This window comes from Vicugna pacos, chromosome 5, assembly GCF_048564905.1.
Source record: "Vicugna pacos chromosome 5, VicPac4, whole genome shotgun sequence".
In the NCBI taxonomy this organism is placed as follows: Eukaryota; Metazoa; Chordata; class Mammalia; order Artiodactyla; family Camelidae; genus Vicugna; species Vicugna pacos.
The window spans coordinates 31188546-31213089 of record NC_132991.1 but is presented as its reverse complement, the minus strand read 5'-3'; the positions used below and the strand labels follow the sequence as shown (position 1 = coordinate 31213089).

The following is a 24544-nucleotide window of genomic DNA, read 5'->3' as shown; positions in this document are numbered from 1 at the left end:
CATTTCCTGCTTCCTTGTGGTTAGTGAACATGTTATAGTCAATCTCTCTGCATTTGAAGTGTGTGTGTGTGTTTTAATATCCTCTGACTGGGTTCCTAGGTAAGACTGTGCCTGCTCTGGAATCCAGCTTTGAGGATGGGTGCATATTATCAACCGGGCTATAATGTGAACTTTGTTTTCCATCTGGTTATTTTTTCTTGTCTGTACACACCTGCCACTGGGAATGCATTAGCTAGGACCTGAAGGTGATAGAAGGTCCAGGTAGAGAACTTCATTATGACTTCTGTTTCCAAAAATGTAAAGAATCAGATGACCAGAGAAACCAAACTGACAAAGCACACACAAGCACACACACACATACACACAGCCTGATGACCACTGAAAACATTGATAAATTTCACTATTATGAAAAATTAGAACTTCAGTTAATCAACAACTTCATAAAGATATTAAAATGGCAAGCCCCATACTGGGTGAAAATATTTTCAACACCTATAACCAACAAGGGAATAGTTTACAGAACACATAAAGAATATCTTAAAATCAAGAAGGGAATGATAAAAAGCAAATGAAAAAATGAACAATGTTATGAACGAGCTTTTAAGAGAAGAAATATTGATGGCAACAAATAATCGCGGTTCAACCTCATTAACAACATGACTGTATAGAAGACTGATATGTGAACATCAATTGCATTTATATACAGTATTGATAATCAGGAAAATATAAAAATAACACAATTTTTCCATTCTCTATTATATATTATTTTAAAGCCTGTTAATGCCATTGCTGGTAAAAGTGTCACAGTAAGAGGAACCTTGTGTGTACTAATAAGAATTGGCTCATATCCCATAGACTAGTGCTTTTCAGACTTTTGTAGCCACAAAAGGTACAGTAAAATGCAGATTCTGATTCAGTAGATCCAGTGTGAGGAATTTTTAACAAGCTCCAGGTAATGCAGCTAATCCTTAGACCGCACACTTTCGGTACCATGCATGAGAGAATCTCTTGTACCAGGAGCCATATACAGATAGCTGGAGGTAACCCAAGTAGCCATATTTGGTAGCAGGAATAAACTCATTATGACGTAGTCAGAGCACAGGACACTACACAGCAATGACAATGAATCAATGTGGATGAACATTAAAAAACATAATATTCAGCAAAAAGTTAAGTTTCAGAGGAATACATACAAACTCATTACAGTTATGTAAAAGATCAAAAGCAAGCACATAAACATGTATGTGGTAAAAAAAAATCGGTAGAATATTTATCACAAAATTTAAGATGGCACTCAACTCTAGCAGCAGGGTAGTCAAGATGAGGCAATTCAGAACAGGCACTCAGGTGCTCTTAATGCACAGTTAGTTTTTAGTTTTTAAACAGCATTTGTGTACAAGGATATTTGTTTTGATAACATTCTTTCAACTGTACTTTATCACACGAATGCTTGTTTTTGTAACAAAAACAAGCAAAATCTTCTACACTGTGTCCCTAATATAAATGTAATATAAATTAATGTAAGTATTATATAAATATGAAATAAGAGGGGAAATGAGGTTAACAAAATTTAAAAAGTGAAGATTTTAAAATGCCTGGGATTGTATCTTGTATGACAAAGGATAAAATTTGAAGGCAAAACCTAAAAAGAGAATTCAGAAGAGGCCATTCTGCCAGGGTGATATGATTACATGTAATTCTAATTTGATCCCCAAATAGGCTTTAAATATACAGGCAAGTGCCTTGTTAGCAGCACATGCCTTAAATGATCTTCTATGAGACTTTTGGTAGAAACTACAAATCAGACATCAACAGCACGCCTGTAGTAAGACTTCAAACTGCAGTAATAATATTGCTGATTAAGGTCATTTACCTAAGTTCTGGAAACCTGGCAAGCAGGACCTGACTTCACACTATTGAAATTAAAGAGCGCTCTCATCCAGTACTCTTGTCCAAATAAAAGTGCACTTCATCTCCACACAGAGTTGGGCCCAAGGACGACAAGTAAGAGGTACCTTCAGGAAAGTCACCTGCCCGCACCAATTCAGTGTTCAACTGCACATCCCCAACACAGATGATAGCAGAGCCAATTATGACCTTAAAAAACCCACTCAAAGAAGGTGGTACCAGTTTTCCTACAAGACCAGAGAACACTTTAGCAGTGATCCAGCAGATAGAGTATCAAATTTAAAGCAAGAGAGACTCTTGATGGGCAAGCTGGAATGACTTAGTAGCAAAATGTGCCTTCGGCACTGGAAAGATTTAATCCTCTGCAGAGTATTAGTTGATACTGATTTTTGTATGTTGGAGACTATTTTCAAACAGGATTTTTTTGTCTTTTCATAGTTAATTTAAAGTACTTTCTTCTGACAAGTGTTAGAAAGCAGAGTGTTTGGTATCTCAAGGCCAGATCCTGTTTAAGATATAATGAGGCTATGTTCAGTGACATCTTTTGTAGGTTTACAAAGGCATATACATGTTGGCTCAGTAGAGGGTAGAGACCAGGATTTCAACTTCCATCTCTTTGAAAAGGAACTTAAAAATTGTTAAGAAAAAGATACAGCTGTTTAGGCAAATATTCATAGTGATGCTGGCAAAAATCACTAGCTCTACAAGGGGGGTAATTTTCATCTATAGGTAGAGTTGCCAGATGTAGCAAATAAAAAAACAAGATGTCCAGTTAAACTTGAATTTCAGATTATCAACAAGAAATTTCTTGGTATAAATATGACACAAATACCCAATATTGCACAGAATATTGAAATATAATTTGTTGTTGATCTGATGTTCAAATTTAACAGGAAGCATTATATTTTTTGAGAGGGAGGAGGGCTGGAATCACTTTACATACAGAGAAACCTTATATTTTTTTAACATTTTTTATTGATTTATAATAATTGTACAATGTTGTGTCAAATTCCAGTGTAGAGCCCAATTTTTCAATTATACATGAACATATATATATTCATTGTCACATTTTTTTCTCTGTGAGCTAACATAAGATCGTGTATATATTTCCCTGTGCTATACAGTATAATCTTGTTTATCTATTCTATATTTTGAAATCCCAGTCTATCCCTTCCCACCCCCCTCCCCCTTGGCAACCACAAGTTTGTATTCTATGTCTATGAGTCTGTTTCTGTTTTGTATTTATGTTTTGTTTGTTTGTTTGTTTTTGTTTTTAATTCCACATATAAGCGATCTCATATGATATTTTTCTTTCTCTTTCTGGCTTACTTCACTTAGAATGACATTCTCCAGGAACATCCATGTTGCTGCAAATGGCATTATGTTGTTGGTTTTTATGGCTGAATAGTATTCCACTGTATAAATATACCACTTCTTCTTTATCTAGTCATCTGTTGATGGACATTTAGGCTGTTTCCATGTCTTGGCTACTGTAAATAGTGCTGCTATGAACATTGGGGTGTAGGTGTCATTTTGAAGTAGGGTCCCTCCTGGATGTATGCCCAGGAATGGGATTCCTGGGTCCTATGTTAAGTCTACTCCTAGAATTTTGAGGAATCTCCATACTGTTTTCTACAGTGGCTGCACCAAACTACATTCCCACCAGCAGTGTAGGAGGGTTCCCTTTTCTCCACAGCCTCTCCAGCATTTGTCATTTGTGGATTTTTGAATGATGGCCATTCTGGCTGGTGTGAGGTGATACCTCATTGTAGTTTTGATTTGCATTTCTCTGATAATTAGTGATATTGAGCATTTTTTCATGTGTCTATTGATCATTTGTATATCTTCCTTGGAGAATTGCTTGTTTAGGTCTTCTGCCCATTTTTGGATTGGGTTGTTTGTTTTTTTCTTATTAAGTCATATAGGTCTTCTGTCCATTTTTGGATTGGGTTGTTTGTTTTTTTCTTATTAAGTCATATGAGCTGCTTATATATTCTGGAGATCAAGCCTTTGTCACTTTCATTTGCAAAAATTTTCTCCCATTCCGTAGGTTGTCTTTTTGTTTTACTTATGGTTTCCTTTGCTGTGCAGACACTTGTAAGTTTCATTAGGTCCCATTTGTTTATTCTTGCTTTTATTTCTATTGCTTGAGTAGACTGTTCTAGGAGAACATTTTTGAGATGTATGTCAGATAATGTTTTGCCTATATTTTCTTCTAGGAGGTTTATTGTATCTTGTCTTATCTTAAGTCTTTGATCCATTTTGAGTTTAATTTTGTGTATGGTGTAAGGGAGTGTTCTAGCTTCATTGCTTTACATGCTGCTATCCAGTTTTCACAACACCATTTGCTGAAGAGACTGTCTTTATTGCATTGTATATTCTTGCCTCCTTTGTTGAAGATTAGTTGACCAAAAGATTGTGGGTTCATTTCTGGGCTCTCTATTCTGTTCCATTGGTCTATATGTCTGTTTTGGTACCAATACCATGCTGTCTTGATGACTGTAGCTCTATAGTATTGTCTGAAGTCTGGGAGAGTTATTCCTCCAGCCTCTTTCTTTTTCTTCAATAATGCTTTGGCAATTCTAGGTCTTTGATGGTTCCAAATAAATTTTATTATGATTTGTTCTAGTTCTGTGAAATATGTCCTGGGTAATTTAATAGGGATTGCATTAAACCTGTGGATTGCCTTGGGCAGTGTGACCATTTTAACAATATTGATTCTTCCAATCCAAGAGCATGGAATATCTTTCCATTTTTTAAAGTCTTCTTTAATTTCCTTCATCAGTGGTTTATAGTTTTCTGTGTATAATTCTTTCACCTCTTGGTTAGGTTTATTCATAGGTATTTTATTACTTTTGGTGCTATTTTAAAGGGGATTCTTTACTTTCTTTTTCTGTTGATTTATCATTAGTGTAAAGAAATGCAACTGATTTTTGAACATTAATCTTGTAACCTGCTACCTTGCTGAATTCTCCAATCAGCTCTAGTAGTTTTTGTGTGGACCTTTCTGGGTTTTCTATATATAGTAACATGTCATCAGCATGTAGTGAGAATTTTACCTCTTCTTTTCCAATTTAGATCCCTTTTATTTCTCTCTCTTCCCTGATTGCTGTGGCTAGGACTTCCAAGACTATGTTGAATAGGAGTGGTGATAGTGGGCATCCTTGTCTTGTCCCAGATTTTAGTGGGAAGCTTTTGAGGTTTTCACCATTGAGTACTATGCTGGCTGTAGGTTTGTCATATATAGCTTTTATTATGTTGAGATACATTCCCTCTATACCCACTTTGGCGAGAGTTTTTATCATAAATGGGTGTTGAATTTTATCAAATGCTTTTTCTGCATCGATTGAGATGATCATGTGGTTTTTGTCCTTTCTCTTGTTGATGTGATGTATTCCATTGATTGCTTTGCATATGTTGTACCACCCTTGTGTCCCTGGGATGAACCCCACTTGGTCATGATGTATAATCTTTTTTATGTGTTGTTGGATTCTATTTGCTAATATTTTGGTGAGGATTTTGGCATCTATGTTCATCAGTGATGTTGGCCTATAATTCTCTTTTTTGGTAGTGTATTTGCCTGGTTTGGGTATCAGGGTGACAGTGGCTTCATAGAATGAGTTTGGGAGTATTCCCTCCTTTTCAGTCTTCTGGAAAAGTTTGAGAAGGACTGGTATGAGTTCTTCTTTGTATGTTTGGTAGAATTCCCTGGTGAAGCCATCCGGTCCTGGACTTTTATTTGTAGGGAGGTTTTTTATTGCTAATTCGATTTCATTTCTAGTGATTGATTTGTTCAGGTGGTTAGTTTCCTCTTGGTTCAGTCTTGGTGGACTGTATGTTTCCAGAAATTTGTCCATCTTATCTAGGTTATCCATTTTGGTTCCATATAGTTTTTCATCATATTCTCGTATGATATTCTGTATTTCTATGTTACTTGTTGTAACTTCTCCATTTTCCTTTTTTATTTTGCTTACTTGTGCTCTTTTTTTCTTCTTTGTGAGTTTGGCCAGAGGTTTGTCGATTTTATTTACTTTTTCAAAAAAAAAACAGCTTTTGGTTTGATTGATTTTTTTCTATTTTTTTTAAATCTCTATTTTATTTCCTCCCTGATCTTTATTATTTTCTTCCTTCTGCTGCCTTTTGGGGTTTTTTGCTCTTCTTTTTCTAATTCTTTTAGCTGGTGAGTTAGACTGTTTATTTGAGATTGTTCTTTTTTGAGGAAGGCCTGTATCACTATAAACTTCCCTCTTACGACTGCCTTTACTGTGTCCCATAAATTTTGTGTGGTTGTGTTTTCATTTTCATTTGTCTCAAGGTATTTTTTAATTTCAACTTTGATTTCATCATCGACCCACTGTTTTTTTTAATAGCATGTTGTTTAATCTCCATGCTTTTCTTTTTTTCTCCTTTGTTTCTCTGTAGTTGATTTCTAGTTTCATGGCATTGTGGTCAGTAAAGATGCTTGAGATAATTTCTATCTTAAAATTGTTGAGGTTTCTTTGTGCCCAAGTACATGATCAATCCTAGAAAATGTTCCATGTGCACTTGAAAAGAATGTATATCCTATTTTGGTGGGCGGTAATGCTCTGAAAATATTCACCAGATCTAATTTTTCTATTGTGTTATTTAATTTCTGTGTTGCCTTATTTATTTTCTGTCTGGAAGATCTGTCTAATGATGTTAATGCAGTGTTAAAATCTCCAACTATGATTGTATTCCCATCAATATCCCCCTTTATCTCTGTTAGTAGTTGTTTTATGTATTTAAGTTCTCCCAGAGAAATCATATTATAAAGATTAGTGAGTATGATTTTAAGAGTCTCATGCCCTACTGACTAAGCTAGCCGGGCTGATTTTAGAATCAAGGGACTCAATGTTGAAAAAAAACCTGTGGACCTATTATAGGGGCCAGAGGGAAACTAGAGAGCTAACCAGAGGAGATAAAAATGAGACCAAATGATTCTTTCAAACTTTAACATGAACAAGAATCACCAGAGATCTTGTCAACATGCATATTCTAATAGAAGAGTGTCTGAGTTAGTTCAGACTGCTATAGTAAAGAACAGTTATTCAAGGCAGATTGGTACTTCGAGTTGCCTTGAATAATGTGTCTCACACTGGAGATAGGAGCAAAGCTTTCTTTTCTGGGGCCACGAGCCCCAAGGTGGTACCCTGCTCTTCTGTGAGGCTGGCATGCCTCACTTCTCAGGCTTAGGCCCAGGGATAAGGAAGTTCCTATTCAAATTGGTCAGGATCTCTAACGGAAGGCACCTTTGACTTCCTCACCCAGCCAATTCCACAGGGTGCTAAGGTGCCCCAGGGCCTGGCCTTGTAGAGATGATGTGGTGGAGATTCCAACTCTAGTGGACCAGTGCCACCAGGTTCAGGACTTAGGGAGGAGTGGTGGCTGGGTCTTCCATAAAGAGACAGAAATGAAAATGAGGCAAACACTTTTAACAGGGTGAAGCATCTCATAAATCTCATAAATAAGGTGGAGCCTCTTCACTGAAAATCACCTGTTCCTTCTGGAGCCATGTCCAGGGCAATGTGGTGGGGCTGAAATATTCCCATCTACCAGTCCGACTTGCCAATCCCAGATGAGCACACGACTGTGGGAGCAGCCAGCCCCAGGAGCTCTCAGTTACAATGGGCAGCCTCATGTTTGCTCTGTGCATCTGAGCTCATCTTTTCTGATTGGGGGTCAGGATCGCTCCTCCCTACATTCTCTGCAACTTTCTTTCTTGTGGCCACCCTAGTTTAATCTCTTAAATGTGGAACTTGGAACAGGATTGGTTCCTTCCCTCATGAAGACCATGGGCTCCTCCGGCAAATCAATCTGTGTTATCTCTACAGACCAGAGTTGCATCAAAGACACTGATACAGCTTTTGCCAAGTCATTTGCAAAAGCATCTCAAAACGTGTCATTTAAACATAGCACAATACAAAACCAAAAATCTTCATGCATTGCACTGCTCAGTAACCTTCAGAGGACAAGATCAGATTCTACCTATTTAAAATTAGTAAAGTAACACTGTACCCTTTGCATATGATTTTAAAGTTAGTGAGAATAAGACATAAGTAAGAATATTAAGACAATAAAATATCTCATGCTAATAAGATAATAAAGAACCAAAATTTTTAAGGAAAGAATAATTTAAAAAAATACTAGAAAATGTTTTCTAAAAAATATTCAAGCACATAAGCCAAAAGGCAGAAAGAAAAGAGAGGTCATCATTTTCAACTGCTAATTTAAATAAAAATATTCAATACCTAGAGATTGTCACATTCCCCAAATTAAAAAATAATCTACATGATTAGATCTTAAATTCAAATCCAAGTTGCCTAATTTACTTTCTTGCTTTTAAAGCTACAGTCCTAGACCTGGGGTCCTGGGCTCCTGTGTGCCTGTGAATTCTGTAAATAGAAACCAAAGCTTCTTTGAATTCCAAATGTGTATGAACAAAGTTATGTATTTATGTATCTGACTGGGAATAGTTTTATGTACTTCACAGATTTTCAAAGCAGCTTATGATCTCTGCCCCAGGTTGACAAACATTGCCTTAAAGTAAGCCAGAATTATATTCTTACATAAAAGAAAATGTCACTTATACAAATAATCTATGTCACATATCTGTTACTTATCAATAATATTTTCAATACTTTTTCTAAAAAAATAGAATACATACATATTTATGTATAAAATATTTGACCATTGGCCAGTGTGTTATTTTATCATTTTCTCTGGATATTTATTGTTATTATTATTATTATTTGTAATTTTTAAAGTCCTTAGGTATGTCTCAGATACAGTTTCAGTATCTTTACATCATTTATCTCATTACTGATCACAAAAATGGGATATGGGAGATAATGAGATTCTGTGCGATAAATATTATAAATATTCCCTCTTTATAGATACAGAAATTGAAGCATAGAGAGATTACATCACTTGTCCAGGGTTACATAGCTAAGTACTGGATTATGACTTTACTTCTATGTTAATATACGCTTTTATTGTTTGATCAAACAAGTCAAAATCTTTTCTCTGTTAATGTTTTAATTTACAGAGAAGAGAAAAGAATGAAGAGAAATAGCAATTATTGGTTATATTCAACAAACATTGGATTTTTAAAAGATGGTAAAATAAAAGAAGTTGGAAGCAGGTATGAGAAAATAGGGGCATTGCCCAGGCAATGATCATGGATTAGGAGAAAGGAAGAAAGGCTGAGGATGGATGATATCACCAAAGCTCCATCTGTGGGAGACAGCTACTATTGTTCCAAGTCTCTCTTCATCCAGATGTAGTGCCCTTCATCATTATGTAGCCAAACTGACTCCTGGGTTACCACCCTAGGGTCATCTCTCACCTCTTCCACTCTCACTCCTCCCAGGCCTCTAATTGCTTACTCTAGATCCTGGCATACCCTCTCATTTTCCACTGACCTGGACAACTCTTAAGCCAAGCACATCTATAATGCTAGCAGCTAATACAGGTTCCCTGAGGTGGTTTTCTACTTACTGTCTTTCTCACCCATATTTGAGGTTTTTCCCAAGTGAGGCCAGAAGAAAATGGGAAACTAGAACATCAAGTAATCAAGTAACTCTTATTGGAAAAGATTCTACAGGTAAACAACAACAACAACAACAACAAAACTAGACATAACAACCCCCCTCCCCCCAAAACAAACAAACAAAACCATTATTTCCATGTTACTGTCCCCAGAAGTCTGGTCTGGGGTGAAGTTTGCAATCAAATTTAGAATCTTGGATGGCATAGGTTTGTGCAGAGAAGGCTCTGGCTTTCAGGACCAGGATGAGATGACATTTGAAAGTAGAATGAAAGTAGAGCTTTACTTACCCACTCTGTGCCATGCCTAGGCCAGGCTAGATTGGCTGCTGAAAGATAATTAAGAAAGCTGTGGAAAGTGAGACTGGAGAAGGTTTGTCACAGGGAACACTAGCATTTTTATAAATAGAATAGAGCTTTTATGGTATGGTTTGTGTTAGACCACTCATTTGTAATTTTTCCTACATGACCACCAACCTCCTCTGCTGCTCTTTACTGACAACCATGAGGAAAAAGACCTCTGTGAGCACATCTTTATATCTGACACAAATGAACATTTGTGAGCAATAGCCCTGTGGAACATGCACTATGAAGCCTGCCAAGAAGCCCATACCTCATGGCTTTCCTTCCTGTTAACTTCTTTGTTAATAAAATACAGTGACTTTAAACAGGGGAAAAGCCAATGTAAGAAAATTGAGAAGAGTAGATGCAAAGTTTCCCCAGGTTGTTTTTCAGCCCATCAGCACTGGCTTCCAACTGTCCTAATTTTATTTCACAATGAAGAAATTATATTTTCATTGCAAAGGTTGGAGACTCTAGACTAGTAAACCATTGAATTGAGATGATAAATATGTTCCAATTGTGTACTTTACGTATTTGGCAGGGAAAATCCTAACCCTAAAGAATACTTCCTCCTGAACATGTTCATTTTTCAAACACTGATCCACAAAATTCACAGAAATAATAGTTTAGTCTGATATTACATAGAATTTCTCAAAAATAAAACACATGGCTGTAGGAAATATTTTCATTTGATAAGATTTAATCTCATTTGTGTTTATTGTTGAACACATAAGCATCCACTAGCCATACAGCTATTTGGCAGACATTAACAGAGATAAGAAAGGTGATTTTAAAATCTGGGGGGTTCATTGAATATAAACTATAATAGATGCCACAGGAATTAATGGCAGGAGTGAGGAAGTGCAAGGGTGTCTGCTCTACATATTGTGTCTAAAAGCAGTATTTTACAATGGAAGACAATGTGTTTGATACATCTGAAATTATAAAATAATTTTGTAGGCGTATTCTAGATTTTTGGAAAGAAGGATATTGGTAAATACTATGGCATGTCTACTTAGTTTTCCAAACATTTAGGGAAAACTACTATCATTATATTGTAATCTATAATGATATTTCAATCAAAATTAGAATTTTATGTGGCTTTTTCTCCCAATATATATAAGGTAAGGTGCTTTTATTATTGCTAGAGAAGGTACAGTATATTAATAAAAAATCATATTGAAATAAGTCAGTATCTCCAATACAATTATGGACCTGAAAAAAAAATATACATATGTGTGTATATATTTCTTTTGTAGAAAAATGTATATACATGCTATATGTACATTTTTTCTTACATGAAGAATATACTTAAACTTTTATCATCATATATTATATATACATATATACACACACATATATACATATATCTCATATATACACCATTTATTTAATCTTTCTAGAGTTTTTCTCTTATGTCTGGTATAACCGAGAAATTGTATGTTTACACTCTATTTTGTACATGATAGTTTAAACATTATGTATATATGTTCATGCATATATATATAAATAAAACTAGAGAATTTACTTGCAAACTGACATCTAAAAGCCTAAAAGATTTCTGGATTACCTCTAGGCTTTGGTAAAATAGGTGTGTACTCCCCATGCAGTGCCATAATGACTGCTATCCTGGTTAGTCCACTTAGCCCCTTCCAGAGACAGTCACTTCCATATAGACTATATTCAATGCCATATAAGTAGGATGATCAGGTATTTTATTGTTCAAATCAGGACACTGTTGTGAGTGAAAGTGGATGCTATTAATAATCATTCCAGGTAACAGGCATGCACCATAACTGTTCCAACGAAACAAAGATATGTAGTCACCTTTCTTCAAGGCTTCCTGTTCCATGGTTGGAGAATTTCTCTATTAGAAATTTTTCATGAGTCGAAATTTGTTTCCTTTTGATTTTAATTCAGAGACTAATACATATGAAATTTTTTTCATTTAAATGTAAGTTTCTGTGATGGTAGAATTTTAGAGTTAGAGAGATCTGATAAGAAATCAAATCCAACTTCTTAATCAATCCTCATTAGAACATCCCTAAAAGACAGACATTTAATCTTGGTTTGAGTATTTCCAGACACAAGGAGCTCATTGCACTGCAAACTGATTCATTTTTTTTCTTGAAAGCTTCTTGATCTAGAATTTAAAATTGTCTCCTTATAATTTCTTGTCTTCTGAATCGGTGGGAATGTCTAAGCTCTTCCATATAGTAGCTTCTTTCAGTAAAAACACTGTACCCTCTTATACCTTATTTTCCAGTCAAAGTCCCTCCCTTCCACCTTTGCTTAAATAACAAAGATCAAAGGCTAGTTTTACATAGTTATATGTAATTGGATGTTCATTTTGATCAATTAAATAACTTACTCAGATCTATGTTCTTGGGCTCTACGTCCCTCAATTCCATTAAGAATTTTTATTGAAAACATAATTCAATTATGCCAAAATAATAGAATTCCCTAAATTACTAATTTGTATAAAATCCTCATTTATCACAGTTTTCAAATTTTGTTCACATAGAGATGTTGCACCAAAAATGTACAAAATTTATAATACCAAACGGTTAAAAAATTAAACTGATGTAATAATGGAGTTCATTTAGTAATGACAGTTCTGACAGAATAAATTTGAGTGATAAGAATACTATCACTGTAATTCCATTTATCTTATTTTCAACCATATAAATTAGAAAGATTTAATGGTTTGATACATTTACTGGAGTTTCCTTATGTTTAGAATATATCTTTATTCAAATTGCTAATATCACATACAATTTAAAATTTATTTGTAGAACCAAACCAACCAAAGACAAAGACTAATCTGAGTCCTTCATTATTTTTGTCATGTTTAATCTATTTGTAAAATATAACAATCTGTTAATTTTAGCTCATGTTTCTGCAATTGAAACATAAATATTTCTTCAATTATTTTAGAATTAGTACTTACTGACTCTGTGTGAATGAATCCATGTGTACGTGTGCACATGGTCTAAAGTTGAGCTTTCACATTAGGTGGCTCATAGCCAGACAGTTATCAATATGGCAGCCACCCACTCTAAAGCATTGACAATCCACATCAACAATAACTACTCCATATTACTGCTGCTTCTGATAAAATTATGCAGAAAGCCTATTGTTAAACAGGCAACCTACCTTTTAGGAAACTGTTTCCCCTTTGCTTTGCAAAGCCCTCACCCTGTCTCCCTAATGCACCTTTTCATCCTGGCCTGTACCCATTGTCCAGCATTCCTTCCTATCAAGGACTTGCTGCAAAGCTCTCTTTAACTCATAATGCCAGTGGATAAAGATAACTACTAAAAATAAAATTTTTATTTTCTAGAGAATTTGTGTTAATATGCCAAAGAAGAGCTACTCCCAAGGGACTATAAATTTTAGGATGCTGAGGTAATCTGTCATTTGAGTTGAATGGTAGGCAAGTATGTGATTAGTTGGTTTTTTTTTCCTATGTTGACAATTTATTATGGTCTTTACATTTTACACTTACAATAATCCTATTGCACCCTATGTGCAAACTAAATTCTAGGTGTATTTATCATTTAATTATAAAGAACATACCCTTAAAAATACTAGAAAAGACATATGAAGAATTTTATTAATTCATCTTAGGCAAATTTCTTGTAAAAATATTAAGCAGCAGAAATAATAAAGAAAAAGTGACAAGATGCCCAACAAGTATATGAAAAGATGCTCAACATCACTAATCAGGGAAATGCAAACCAAAACTTGCAAACAATGAGATACCACCTCACATGTTAGAATGGTTATTATCAAAAAACCAAAAGCTAACAAGTGTTGGCAAGGATATGGAGAATTTGGAAACCTTGTACTCTATTGATGGGAATGTGAAAATGGTGCAGCCATTATGGGACACAGTATGGAGGTTCCTCAAAAAAATAAAAAATAGAACTATGATTCACTTTTGGGTACTGATCCAGAAGAACTGAAATCCAGATCTCCATGAACTACCATGTTCACTGCAGCAGTATTAACAATTGCCAAGAAACAACCCAAATGTCCATCAATTGAAGGATGGATAAAGAAAGGTGGTAAATAATACAATGGAATATTCTCTAGCCTTAAAAAATTGAAATACTGCCATATGTGACAACATGGATGAACCTGGAGGACATTATGCTAAATGAAAGACACAGAAAGACAAATGCAATATGATTCCACTTTTAGGAGGCATCTAAAGTAGTCAAATGCATAGACAGACACAGAGAGGGAAATGATGCCCACCTAAGGGAGGAGAAATGGGAGTTATTGTTCAACAGGTAAGAAGTTTCAGCTATGGAGTGAATTTTAGAGATCTGCCATACAACATTGTACCTATAGATAGCAATACTCTATTGTGAGCTTAAAAATTCGCTCAGAGACTAGATCTCATGATAAGTGTGCTTACTACAACAACAGTAATCAAAAAAGTCACTAAACGGGGGAAAAGGGGGCTGGCCTCTTGTTTCATCTCTGAGCTGCAGGGGAAAGTTCATTTGGGGAAGGGTGGGTTGGGGGCAGCTCGGGCAGTACTGTCACTCAGTAAAATGTCCACAGTTATTAAAAAGTTTATTTTGTTTATATCCACATTACACATTTTTATATAGAAAAATAAATGAAGCAAAAACTCTCAGATCATTTCTGTAGTTTGCCAATTGTCTTTGTGTCCTTGTGCATTTATCTCTGTGATGCATTCATCCTTTATAATTGATTACAAGAATTCTTTTCATATTAAAAAGTACTTGTAATGGGTCTACCAGGATGTAATCCCATCATGAATTAAGGAAAGTCTATACTTTTTTTTTTTTAAACTGCCTGTGACATGCTACTGATTCCCGGAGTTGGAGGTACATTCCCGAGCCTGGCAGGTCTCAGGAGAAAGCTGGCCTTTCCACTGGACACAGAGACAATGAACTGCAGTTTCTGAAGAGAGATGCAGTCAAAGGCTCTGTGGTTAGTTTTTTTTTTTTTTTTGGTTGGGGGTTGTTTTGTTTTCGCAAGGGACTATTTAAAGAGCCTCAACTTAGCACATCTGGAAAGTTTAAACCACCTGATATATCATTATTGGATGTAGAAAAGACTAGGTTTCCCAATTCTCTAAAAGTCATCCTTGACTCTGCTTACTTTCATAAGATTATATGTAACTATGTAACTCCAGAATTGGACTCATATTTTACTTGAAATAGTTAAAAGATAATGACAACATAGGAATCAGGCAAAGATGATCCACCAGAATACCTAATGTGGGAGACTTAGCCTGAGAGTATTAGAAATAAGAAATCTGTCATGTGTAACCATCTGACCACCAGTAAACTTACGTAATTACTGCTGCTGAGTGTCAGAGTGATCAACTCAATTCAGTTAAGAATTAGAATTGAAATGCAATGTAAGTGATGGTATAATTTTTAACCTGTTCTTTTGGTTATGATAAAATTCAATAGTGGAGCTAGGGTACTCTGAAGATGGTAGGATGAAAGTAGGTATAAAACCTCTGTATGCACCTAAGTCCTGTTTGATTCATATTTAATGCTCTTACATCAAACTAAAACTCTCAGCCAACTCCAAACAGTAAAAACCCATGCATTTTTCACAAGTGTTCTTGCTCATTTGTACCAATTTAAAAACATTGAAATTTCCTACTTTGACTAGTTGAACAAGACTTAAGGAAATGAAAATTAATCATGACCCATCCAGTCCAACTGGGATAGAGTTTACTAATTGGAAGCTTCACAATACTGCATTAATTATACCAATACACATATACAAACACTGATTAGACTAGTGCTATACACACTTTACTTGAGGGAGAAGCAAAAACTAAATGTATGAATAATCTTGGTATCTAAACCCTGGAAGGTACTGTTTATTCATTCAACAGATCTATACTACAAGATGGTACATTTATTCACTCTAGAAATATTCTGAAATTGCTCATATTTGCTAATGATAAAATTATTTGAGAGGTTAATTATCTGAAACAGTTGTTGACTTGCTAATCGAAGACTCTGAGGATACAGTGATCCACCCTTTCTGTTCAAATTCAATATTTTTGTAACATTCAATATATATTATTTATACCATCTTTTGGACCATGAACACAATTCAAGATTCTTGGAAAGAATTACTGTAATGGGAACTGATATAATCATATTAATAGATTTATCTAAAATGGTGGCTGTATAGCTGATACTTTTATATATGTTCCATAGATAAAGATAATATTATCCCTAAGGAGAATTATCTGATTCTTGCATTTTGCTCGTACTTGTTGCCCAGAGAGATCCCTGACGACTTATAAAAAGGTGCATTTTACTCAACTCAAACCTAAATCATTCAACAAATACTTCTGGGGCACTTAAAATGTACTATGCTTAGGGGAGACTTAAAAAAAAAACCCAAATCCCACAAAGGCTAAGATAGACAGATTTTACATAAACAATTAAATTGTTAAAAAAAATTTTTTTTATGTATCAGTTGAGTTACAACACGTGCAATAGTCTGGGAGAAAAGCTTTGCAATGTATATAACAGACAAAAGATTAATTCCCAGAATACATAAAAATCTATGAATATGTAAAAGGGTAAAGAGATCCAAGAGTACTATTTAGTTGCTAAGTGGAATGATACAATCGTTTGTGAATTATATGTAAAATACTGCAGGACATATTATTAAGTTAAAAGAAAGGAAATCAAAATAGTACCCATTATATGATCTTATTTACTTATATATGTGCATGTATGCAAATGAATATAGAAAAAGGATTTGAAGGCTATGTATCAAATATTTAACAGAGGGTTCTTTCAAGGAAGGTGGACAGAGGTGATAGTGGAAACACATATTTTATTTGCCTCTAACATATGTAATAAAATTTTAAAAAATTTGAGGTCAGTGAACTCTAAAAACAAAACCAAACACATTTAAAACAACAGATACAGTTCCTTTATTCAAATGGCTAGCTGAAGGAAGAAATACTTTAAAAAATGCATAGATGCTGCAACAGGAGAAGTGTGGGGAACCACAGGAGTCCCCGGGGGGAAATTATATCAAACTTGATAGATGAATGATGAATGCAGGTGGTACTTTCTGCAGAGGTGGCAGCATTCATTAACTCATCAAATTTGGTTTGAGACATGTGCAAAAACCTTAATGCAGAGGGGAGTGTGTTGAGCTTTGGATCTGAATATGGTTCTATCTGGCTGGTAGGTGGAATGCTAAGGCTGAAAGCATAGAGCCAGAGGCTGGAAAAGCTGGACAAGGACCAGATCACATGGGGCCTTATCAGCCACATTCCAGGCTTTTGATTTTGTGTTAGTATATGGTTAAGTGAGAGATCAAAGTTTAGGAAGGTCCTCCAGCACTGTAAGGCTGAGTGAAAAGTGGGCAAGCTTTGAGGCAGGGAGAGCCATCAGGACAATCAGGATGTTATCAGGGTGCGGGATGGGTATGAGAATGAGGATAACTGATGGATTTGAGAGAACTTAGCAGGTAGAATAGAAAGGACTTGAAGATTCGTTTGACTTTGAATTTGTGAGTGAGAAGCAGGAAACCAGGAAAATGTAGGCAGTTCACATAAGTATCCCCTTTACTTCTTGTCCGTGTATTCCTCGTGTACTAAGCACTTTATATAATTTTTCACTTGAACTAATTCACGATGATGATGTAGACAGTCACTCTTTAAAGGCAAAGGCAACATCTTTTCTGTGTTTGTATCCCCCACCTGGCACAGTGCAGAACAAGAACTTATTAATTCTCATCAAATGAAGACAGAGCAAGGTAGTGTCACTATGATAAAAATACAAATTCCCATGAAATACCAATAACAATGCCAACAATAAAAACTGACCTAATGCCCCAAAGAATTAAAGTATTCAAGTGTTTGCTTGACTATAGCAAGGAAAAGCAGTTGTCTGTCCACTATACCAACAATATTTATCTTTAACTTCAACATTTAGCATTTCAAGGGATCATATAAGTATACGAATTATGCGTTACTACAACATAACATATTAAAATGATTTAGCATCTCTTCCTCATAATATCATATTCACTCAGTGATACTATGGTTGATACTGCTGAAAAAACACTTATTAAATAATAAAATTCAAAATTCATAAGTACAAATGCACTTTACTTTCAGAAGTGCTACACTCTTTTCAGATGAATTCATGTTAACCCAACCAAAAACTGATATCCTTGGATTATTAGAAAAATATATCTGCATGCTGTACATTCTGCTGGAAATATCAAAACCTGTGCTTATGAAATCAGCCTGGAACCACATTCTATGATTTATAAAAGAAATTAGGCCCTACACTCAAAGGGCTGGTTATTAAATATTGTCTCTTTTAAACAAATCAGCATGCTGAAAAACATTTGTATTTTATAGATAAAAATTTCAAGAGATAGACATGAATATAGCCCTTAAACTTTAATCATGATCCAAAGATGCTATTAACAAAGGCTACCTTTGATGAGTTGATTTTTCTAAAGCATTTTAAAAGGTTAACAATAGACAGTTAACCTTCAAAATAAGTTCAAGGATCCTTCTTTAAATGTGTGGCTTCTGCTTACTTGGAATACAGATCAAAATACTACAACACTGTCAAGGAAAATAAGCTTTCTCTTAGTTACACATACATACATACCTTTAAAGGTATGTGTTGGGAATCTTGAGCACTTTATTTTCAATCTGTGCTCAAAGCAAGAGCTCAGCTGTCCATTATGACAAGGAAGACGAACAACCTGAGGTTATACCAGGACAGCTGCTTCTAATCACCATGTCAATTGATACACAGTTAGAAATCTGCCTCCCCAAAGAAAGAAAATCAATTTATTTATAGAACAGCCAGCATTCCAAACAGATGGTTACTGTGGTGACTACACTCTAAAGTTCTTGAGTTTTTACCGGTGACCAATAGGGGAAAAACTGTTGCCACTTATAACGGGATATTCTGTGAAGAGTGGTTTCTGCTCACAACACATCATTTCAAAGGATTTGTTAGGACGATCAGATGGGCTCAAGCTGAAACAGCCCAGTTATTAGTAAAAACTGCCTCAGGCTTTAAGAGGCTACAGAGCTTTAAAAATCGATGATACTTTAGTATTTACATCCTTAAAAAGACAAGCGAAGAGCAAACTAAACAAATGTTGAAAACGTATTCTTCAACACTATTTCAAAGTATTTCTAGTCATCATTCATACACCCATTTAGGAGACATATAATTAGACACTGTAACTCTATCAATATTGCCAATAAGCTAATGGGCATAGGCCAAGACAATGACACATAGCAAATATTTTTTAAAATCAGATGAAACAATTCACACATGTAGCTATTTATACATCTCATTTTAACCTTAAATTAATGGAGCCATGAAAGAAGTAAAAATCTACATGCATAAAAGTAATTTTATTTTAAATTTGTGGACTTTTGTATTATGCTGCTCCATTAGAAAATGTTATTGCTCTCTTATATTAGACTTTTATATTAGTGCCCATTAGACTTTTATATTAGTCCTGGAAGGTAAGATTATATTATTGTGTGTGCCAGTGATTAAGGTGGAATCATATAACCCTAGGCACATGAGTAAGCCAACAGAACCTTCTCTTCTGATGGCGGACTCAGGGGAGTGATATTGCAGATATATGAAGAGTACCATTCACCTCTCTTTTATTGATTCAGAGGTTGCATTAGAGAGGTGGGACAAAGTGTTCCCATTTGCTGCAATTCTTGTGAAGAGATGCCCTGGTGTAGACCAGACATCCATGGAGAGTTCAATAGAAAAGAAGAAACAAAAGTGGCTCTCTTTTAAAATTCATTCTTTCAGTTAGTCACTCATTTATTCTTCTAATTATTCAACACATGTTTTTTCAAGAACTGCAAAGCAACAGGAAAGTTGCTAAGACCTGTAAATACAAGTCTCTGAGCTACTTTGGATACAGAGGCAAGTAATAAAAACAAAACAATATAGCACACAGTAATAATGGATGGACCGTGGTATCAAAACTGCAGGAAATACACTTCTGAGAGAGAAAGAATACCCAGTTAGCTCAAGACAGAACTGAAGCATCCCTGAAACCAACCAATAACGTAGGTAGTAGTATTTCATAGAGCATATTGGAAGTAAGCAAAATTGCTGTCAAAATGCAATCATAAAGGCTCAGGACTTAGGGATTACATCTTGAACAACTGCATAAGTGGAGATTAAGATTTGGTCATAGAAGCCCTAGTATAAAACAATGGGAGTCTCCTCACAAAACCGCGTGGACAGATGAACAGATACATGGAGGTGTTTCCAGAAAGAACCATAACACTTTCCTTACATAGGTTATTATGGAGGTTCTCCATACACAAAACTCAATATAAACTTTTTAAAGTTTTTCATAAACGTGTGTGTTTATGTGTACTACAGAAAAGGATATAATTCTAGGTGTAAATGTGGATGCGCACGTCTCTCCAATCTCCCTCCATACCAACTTTTATTACAAACTTACCTGTTACCCAAGGAGATGAAAAATAGAAACCCAACGTCTTTAGATAATAGCAAAGAAATCCATGATTTTAAGAGTAACAGAAACCATCAGTAATGACAAGAATAGTTATCCACTCAACAAAGGCTTGACATCATACAAATGACAGACTCCTGACTTTCCCAGTACAACCGACTTTATCTGTTTTTGGGTGATTTGAAACCTGCCTCAGGTTAAAATTGTTTGCAGGCATCCAACTCTAGCTTACTTCCCTTCTTCCTTTTCCACTGAGAAGCAATTTTTTGTTTCGTGTTTTCGGTTTTCCCTCTTGGCCCACAGACAGCAGGCAGGCTCCACACTCCACAAAACTCTCTCTGAGACATACAGAAGCATAAATGCCCCGTAGGAAATTCCCAGATATTTTCAGCAGCTGCCCCAAGCGTCCTTTTACTACTTTCCAAAGGACCTTCCTGGGTTTAAATGAGCCCATTTTATAAGAATACTAACCTTCCAAATAATATTTATTGTAATGTAAAAACTACAATTTCCAGAATATACAAATCAGTCCCTGTTGAGCAGCATAAAGCCATTAGTTCCAGATAGCAGACATTCCTTCTCACCCTTTAAACTCTAAAGCTTGTCATCTCATTACACTTTGAGAAATGTTTCTACCATTTATCTTCCTTTTTAACTCAATGGGAAATTATACAAAAGGCTAACACATGACATTTTGCAAATAATATTCATCATGAGTGAATATAATATATATGGTTACAATTATTCTCCATTACCTATATTCCTGAATGCACATTGTATGTAATCACACAAAACACATTTCTTTCTCCCATTACTTCTTTCTTCATGTTTGAGTTAATATAATTTTACAAGTGATGATTTGAATTCAAAAAGGATCATCAAAAGAAAATGAAAAGGTTATATAAATGTCACTGGCTAGCTGCAAATTTTACATGCTTTTGCTGAAATCAACTCTGTGAACATCTGGGCTGGGTTCCTTTTGTAAAGAGAAATGTACCTACATGAGAGAAGTAGTATTCCTGGCAATAGCTTCTTGACATAGAAGAGGGTTAAAAATGTGTAAAAAAGTCCATCTCCTAATCACCTATTTATACAAGCATTGCCCCAGTTTTTCTTTTCTGTAAGGGAATGCTGGATCTTAATAGGAAAGTTCATACTGTTCATTTCCTTCTTCATGTATAAAAGAAGGATTTTCACAGCCTTATATATACTTTTGGAAATCAGAGCATGTCAATTAGAACTCTCACTGGCTTTTCTAACCCTTGTGATAGATGGTCATGTAGACAGGAGGATGTGGACCTGGATTTTTGTTGTTGTTGTTAGGATTACATAATACCAACAATGATGCCCATAAAGCCTCTCATAAATTGTCAGAAATAGAACATTACAAATTATTTTATCAATACAGCTGAATTCCTGTTAAATTAATTTATGCATTGATTTCTTTGTCTAGACTTTGAGATCTTGAAGGCAACCCTGTGTCTTCCTCTTGTTAGTATCTTCTCATAATGTTTCATTTTTTTCCTTAAAAATAATATAATACCTCAGAAGTTTTTTAAATAAGTAATATGACTATTGGAGAAATTCTAGAAAATTGTAAAGAATGAAATTTCTCATAATCACATCATCCACTAATGGGATTTTCTCACGATTTATTTTTTCTTTTTTAATGTTTTAAATTCTTTCTTTTAATTTTTGCATACTTTATTAAAATTTATTTTTAAAAATTATTTCTAATGAGTTCTGAAAATATTATGTTTTATAAAGAAAATTTATAAAATATAAAAAAGTATAAGGAAAATAATGAAATTACTCATGATCTCACTACCCAGTGATACCCAGTGATGTTTGCTTCTATTTCCATATCTATCCTTCTCTAACTAAAGTAGGATAATAGTTTATTGTCCCACATACTTTTCCACATATCTATTGATGAGTAATTTACCATGTCATTAAATATTCTTTAAAAATATAAATTTTTATATTTGCATAATTTTCCATCTTGTTTCTGTGGGAAGTCATTTAATCTTTCCCTACTCAGATATTTAAGAAAATAAGGCATTAGAAAACATCTCGGTTTAAACATTAAAAAAAGTCTCACCAACTCAGTCAGATTTATGTGTGTAACATGAAAATATAGACTGACTTCTCTTAAATTGTCTTAAATTGAGCTGATATATGTTAATTAAATTTGGACCTCTTTCCATAGTGCTTACTTCATTTCTCTAGCATAATACTTGTGCCCAGAAAGGAACAAAGAAAAAAAATATGTAGGCATTTGAGATTAAGTATAGTCTTTTTCATTTTAGGTCAAAATTGACTTCATCGTACAACTTCTCAAATACAATTTTCTACAATATTATGATGATAAACAACATTTTATTTAAACAAGTAGAATAGCAGCAATAATGGAACACATATTAGGCATGTTTAAAACCTTATTTTGTCCTGCAAAGAAAGAAAAATGGCAAAATTGTTTACCTGGGGATATGATATAGAAGAAATCCTTAAATTCATCCATCCAAACCTCTGCCAGTCTTCTGTTGTTCTTGTTGATGACATGACCGGTACCACCAGGGAAGGTGTATGGAGTTGCCTTCCGAAAAACATGACCAACGTGGGAGCAAGTCACAATCTCCAGTGAGCCTCCACATTGCCAAATCTGGAAAAAAGAGTTTTGTTGTATAACAATCATAGTAGATAATGCAGTAATATTGTCTAAGCAGCAATTGAGGCTAGCTCAGAAAAGGTCAAATCTTCAGATCTTATACGGTTCAAACAAATATCAGATGGACACAAAATTTAGGACTAGTATACTTGGGTTTGGCAAAGGATTCTAATTTGGAAGAGCCTGATACATTTAAATACAGTAGCATTGGAATTGTGGAAGTAAGATGTAATTATTTTTAATGTGCCTTTATTAGACTACCTATTTTTCAGTATCTAATAGTTAACCTATTGTCTATGTAATAGGTATTTGGTATCCAAAATCTGCCATGAATGAATGAATTGTACATGTTAGATGCCGTGGTCAACAACAAAATTTGATTTGGAGAAAAATCAATCTATTATACTCCATCCACCTGGAATTTTAAACAAACATTCACTTTCAGCTGTCCGAATCCTCTGTACCTTAGGCCTTTGGATTTGTTATTATTCTTATTAAAATATGCTAAGTATCCTTTACATCTGTTCAACATCCATGCACCCTATAAAGCCCATTTCCAAGATAATTTCTTCTAGGAAGCTCTGTGGGGAGTTTGGTATTGTGTGACTTTTGTACTTTAAACATACTTTTCATTAAGAACATACAAAGTACTGCATTGTAAGAAATTGTTCGCTTCACTATTGCTCCCTTAAAACTATGAACTTTCGGAAGACATATGTCATATATTTCTTGGTATCCTAGATTTACTGTTCCATTGAGGCTAGGTATTAAGTAAAATAGCCATAAAACATTTAATTCCAAAAAATTATATGATATAGCCATAGGTTATAGTAATAGCATGTTTGTATGTGTGTATTTTATATATACACGTATGAAAAATATGGATACAATACATGTACACATATACTACACACACTCATATATTTACATACATGCATTTACATATGTGCTATAGGTTTTCTTTCCCAATAAATGAAAGGCATAGCTATTGCTATCTGTAACTAACTTTGTTCTTATTTTAAGGAGAGCTGATTATTTTGAAAGAAAAGATACTCTCCTATTGATCCCTCAAGTTATACTCATCTTAGAAGATGGCTGCTGTTGGTCCTGGGTAGCAGTAAGAGACACTTATTTTCTCTAGAAAATGAAAGGTGATAAATAACAAGTTATACTCATCAACAGCGGTTCAGTGGTTTCTGCATTACATGTACAATCTATTCTGTCTCATTTTGTAATTGTTTAAATACTGTAATGCTAATGGAAAAGATGTTCCATCCAAACACTGAAATGATGTTTACTATAAAGGAGGAATGGAATTCACCATTCCCCTAGAAAGACTGGGTAGTTCATTCTTAACTCATCAAATTATTTAATTGATTAGTAACTTTCTCATCTTTCTAGCATAAAGCCTATAAACTTTCCTGTAGTTACACACCTCTTTACATTCTTCCTTCCTATTAAAATGAAAGAGGTTGATCCTTCTCCTACCAAAGACAAATCAATACTTGTATGTCAGTCTACAGCATATCCCTCAAG

The 24544-nt window shown here is 34.7% G+C and overlaps 1 protein-coding gene across 4 annotated transcripts in view; it reads right to left on the bottom strand.

Moving 5' to 3' along the window:
- GALNT13 (polypeptide N-acetylgalactosaminyltransferase 13) overlaps positions 1-24544 on the bottom strand; it is a 457095-nt gene that overhangs the window by 104494 nt on the left and 328057 nt on the right. For all 4 annotated transcript variants that reach the window (XM_072960978.1, XM_072960979.1, XM_072960976.1 and 1 more), the window contains exon 9: positions 22822-23002. In XM_072960978.1, coding sequence (XP_072817079.1) covers positions 22822-23002 — 181 coding nt within the window. The remainder of the gene's footprint in view (positions 1-22821; positions 23003-24544) is intronic.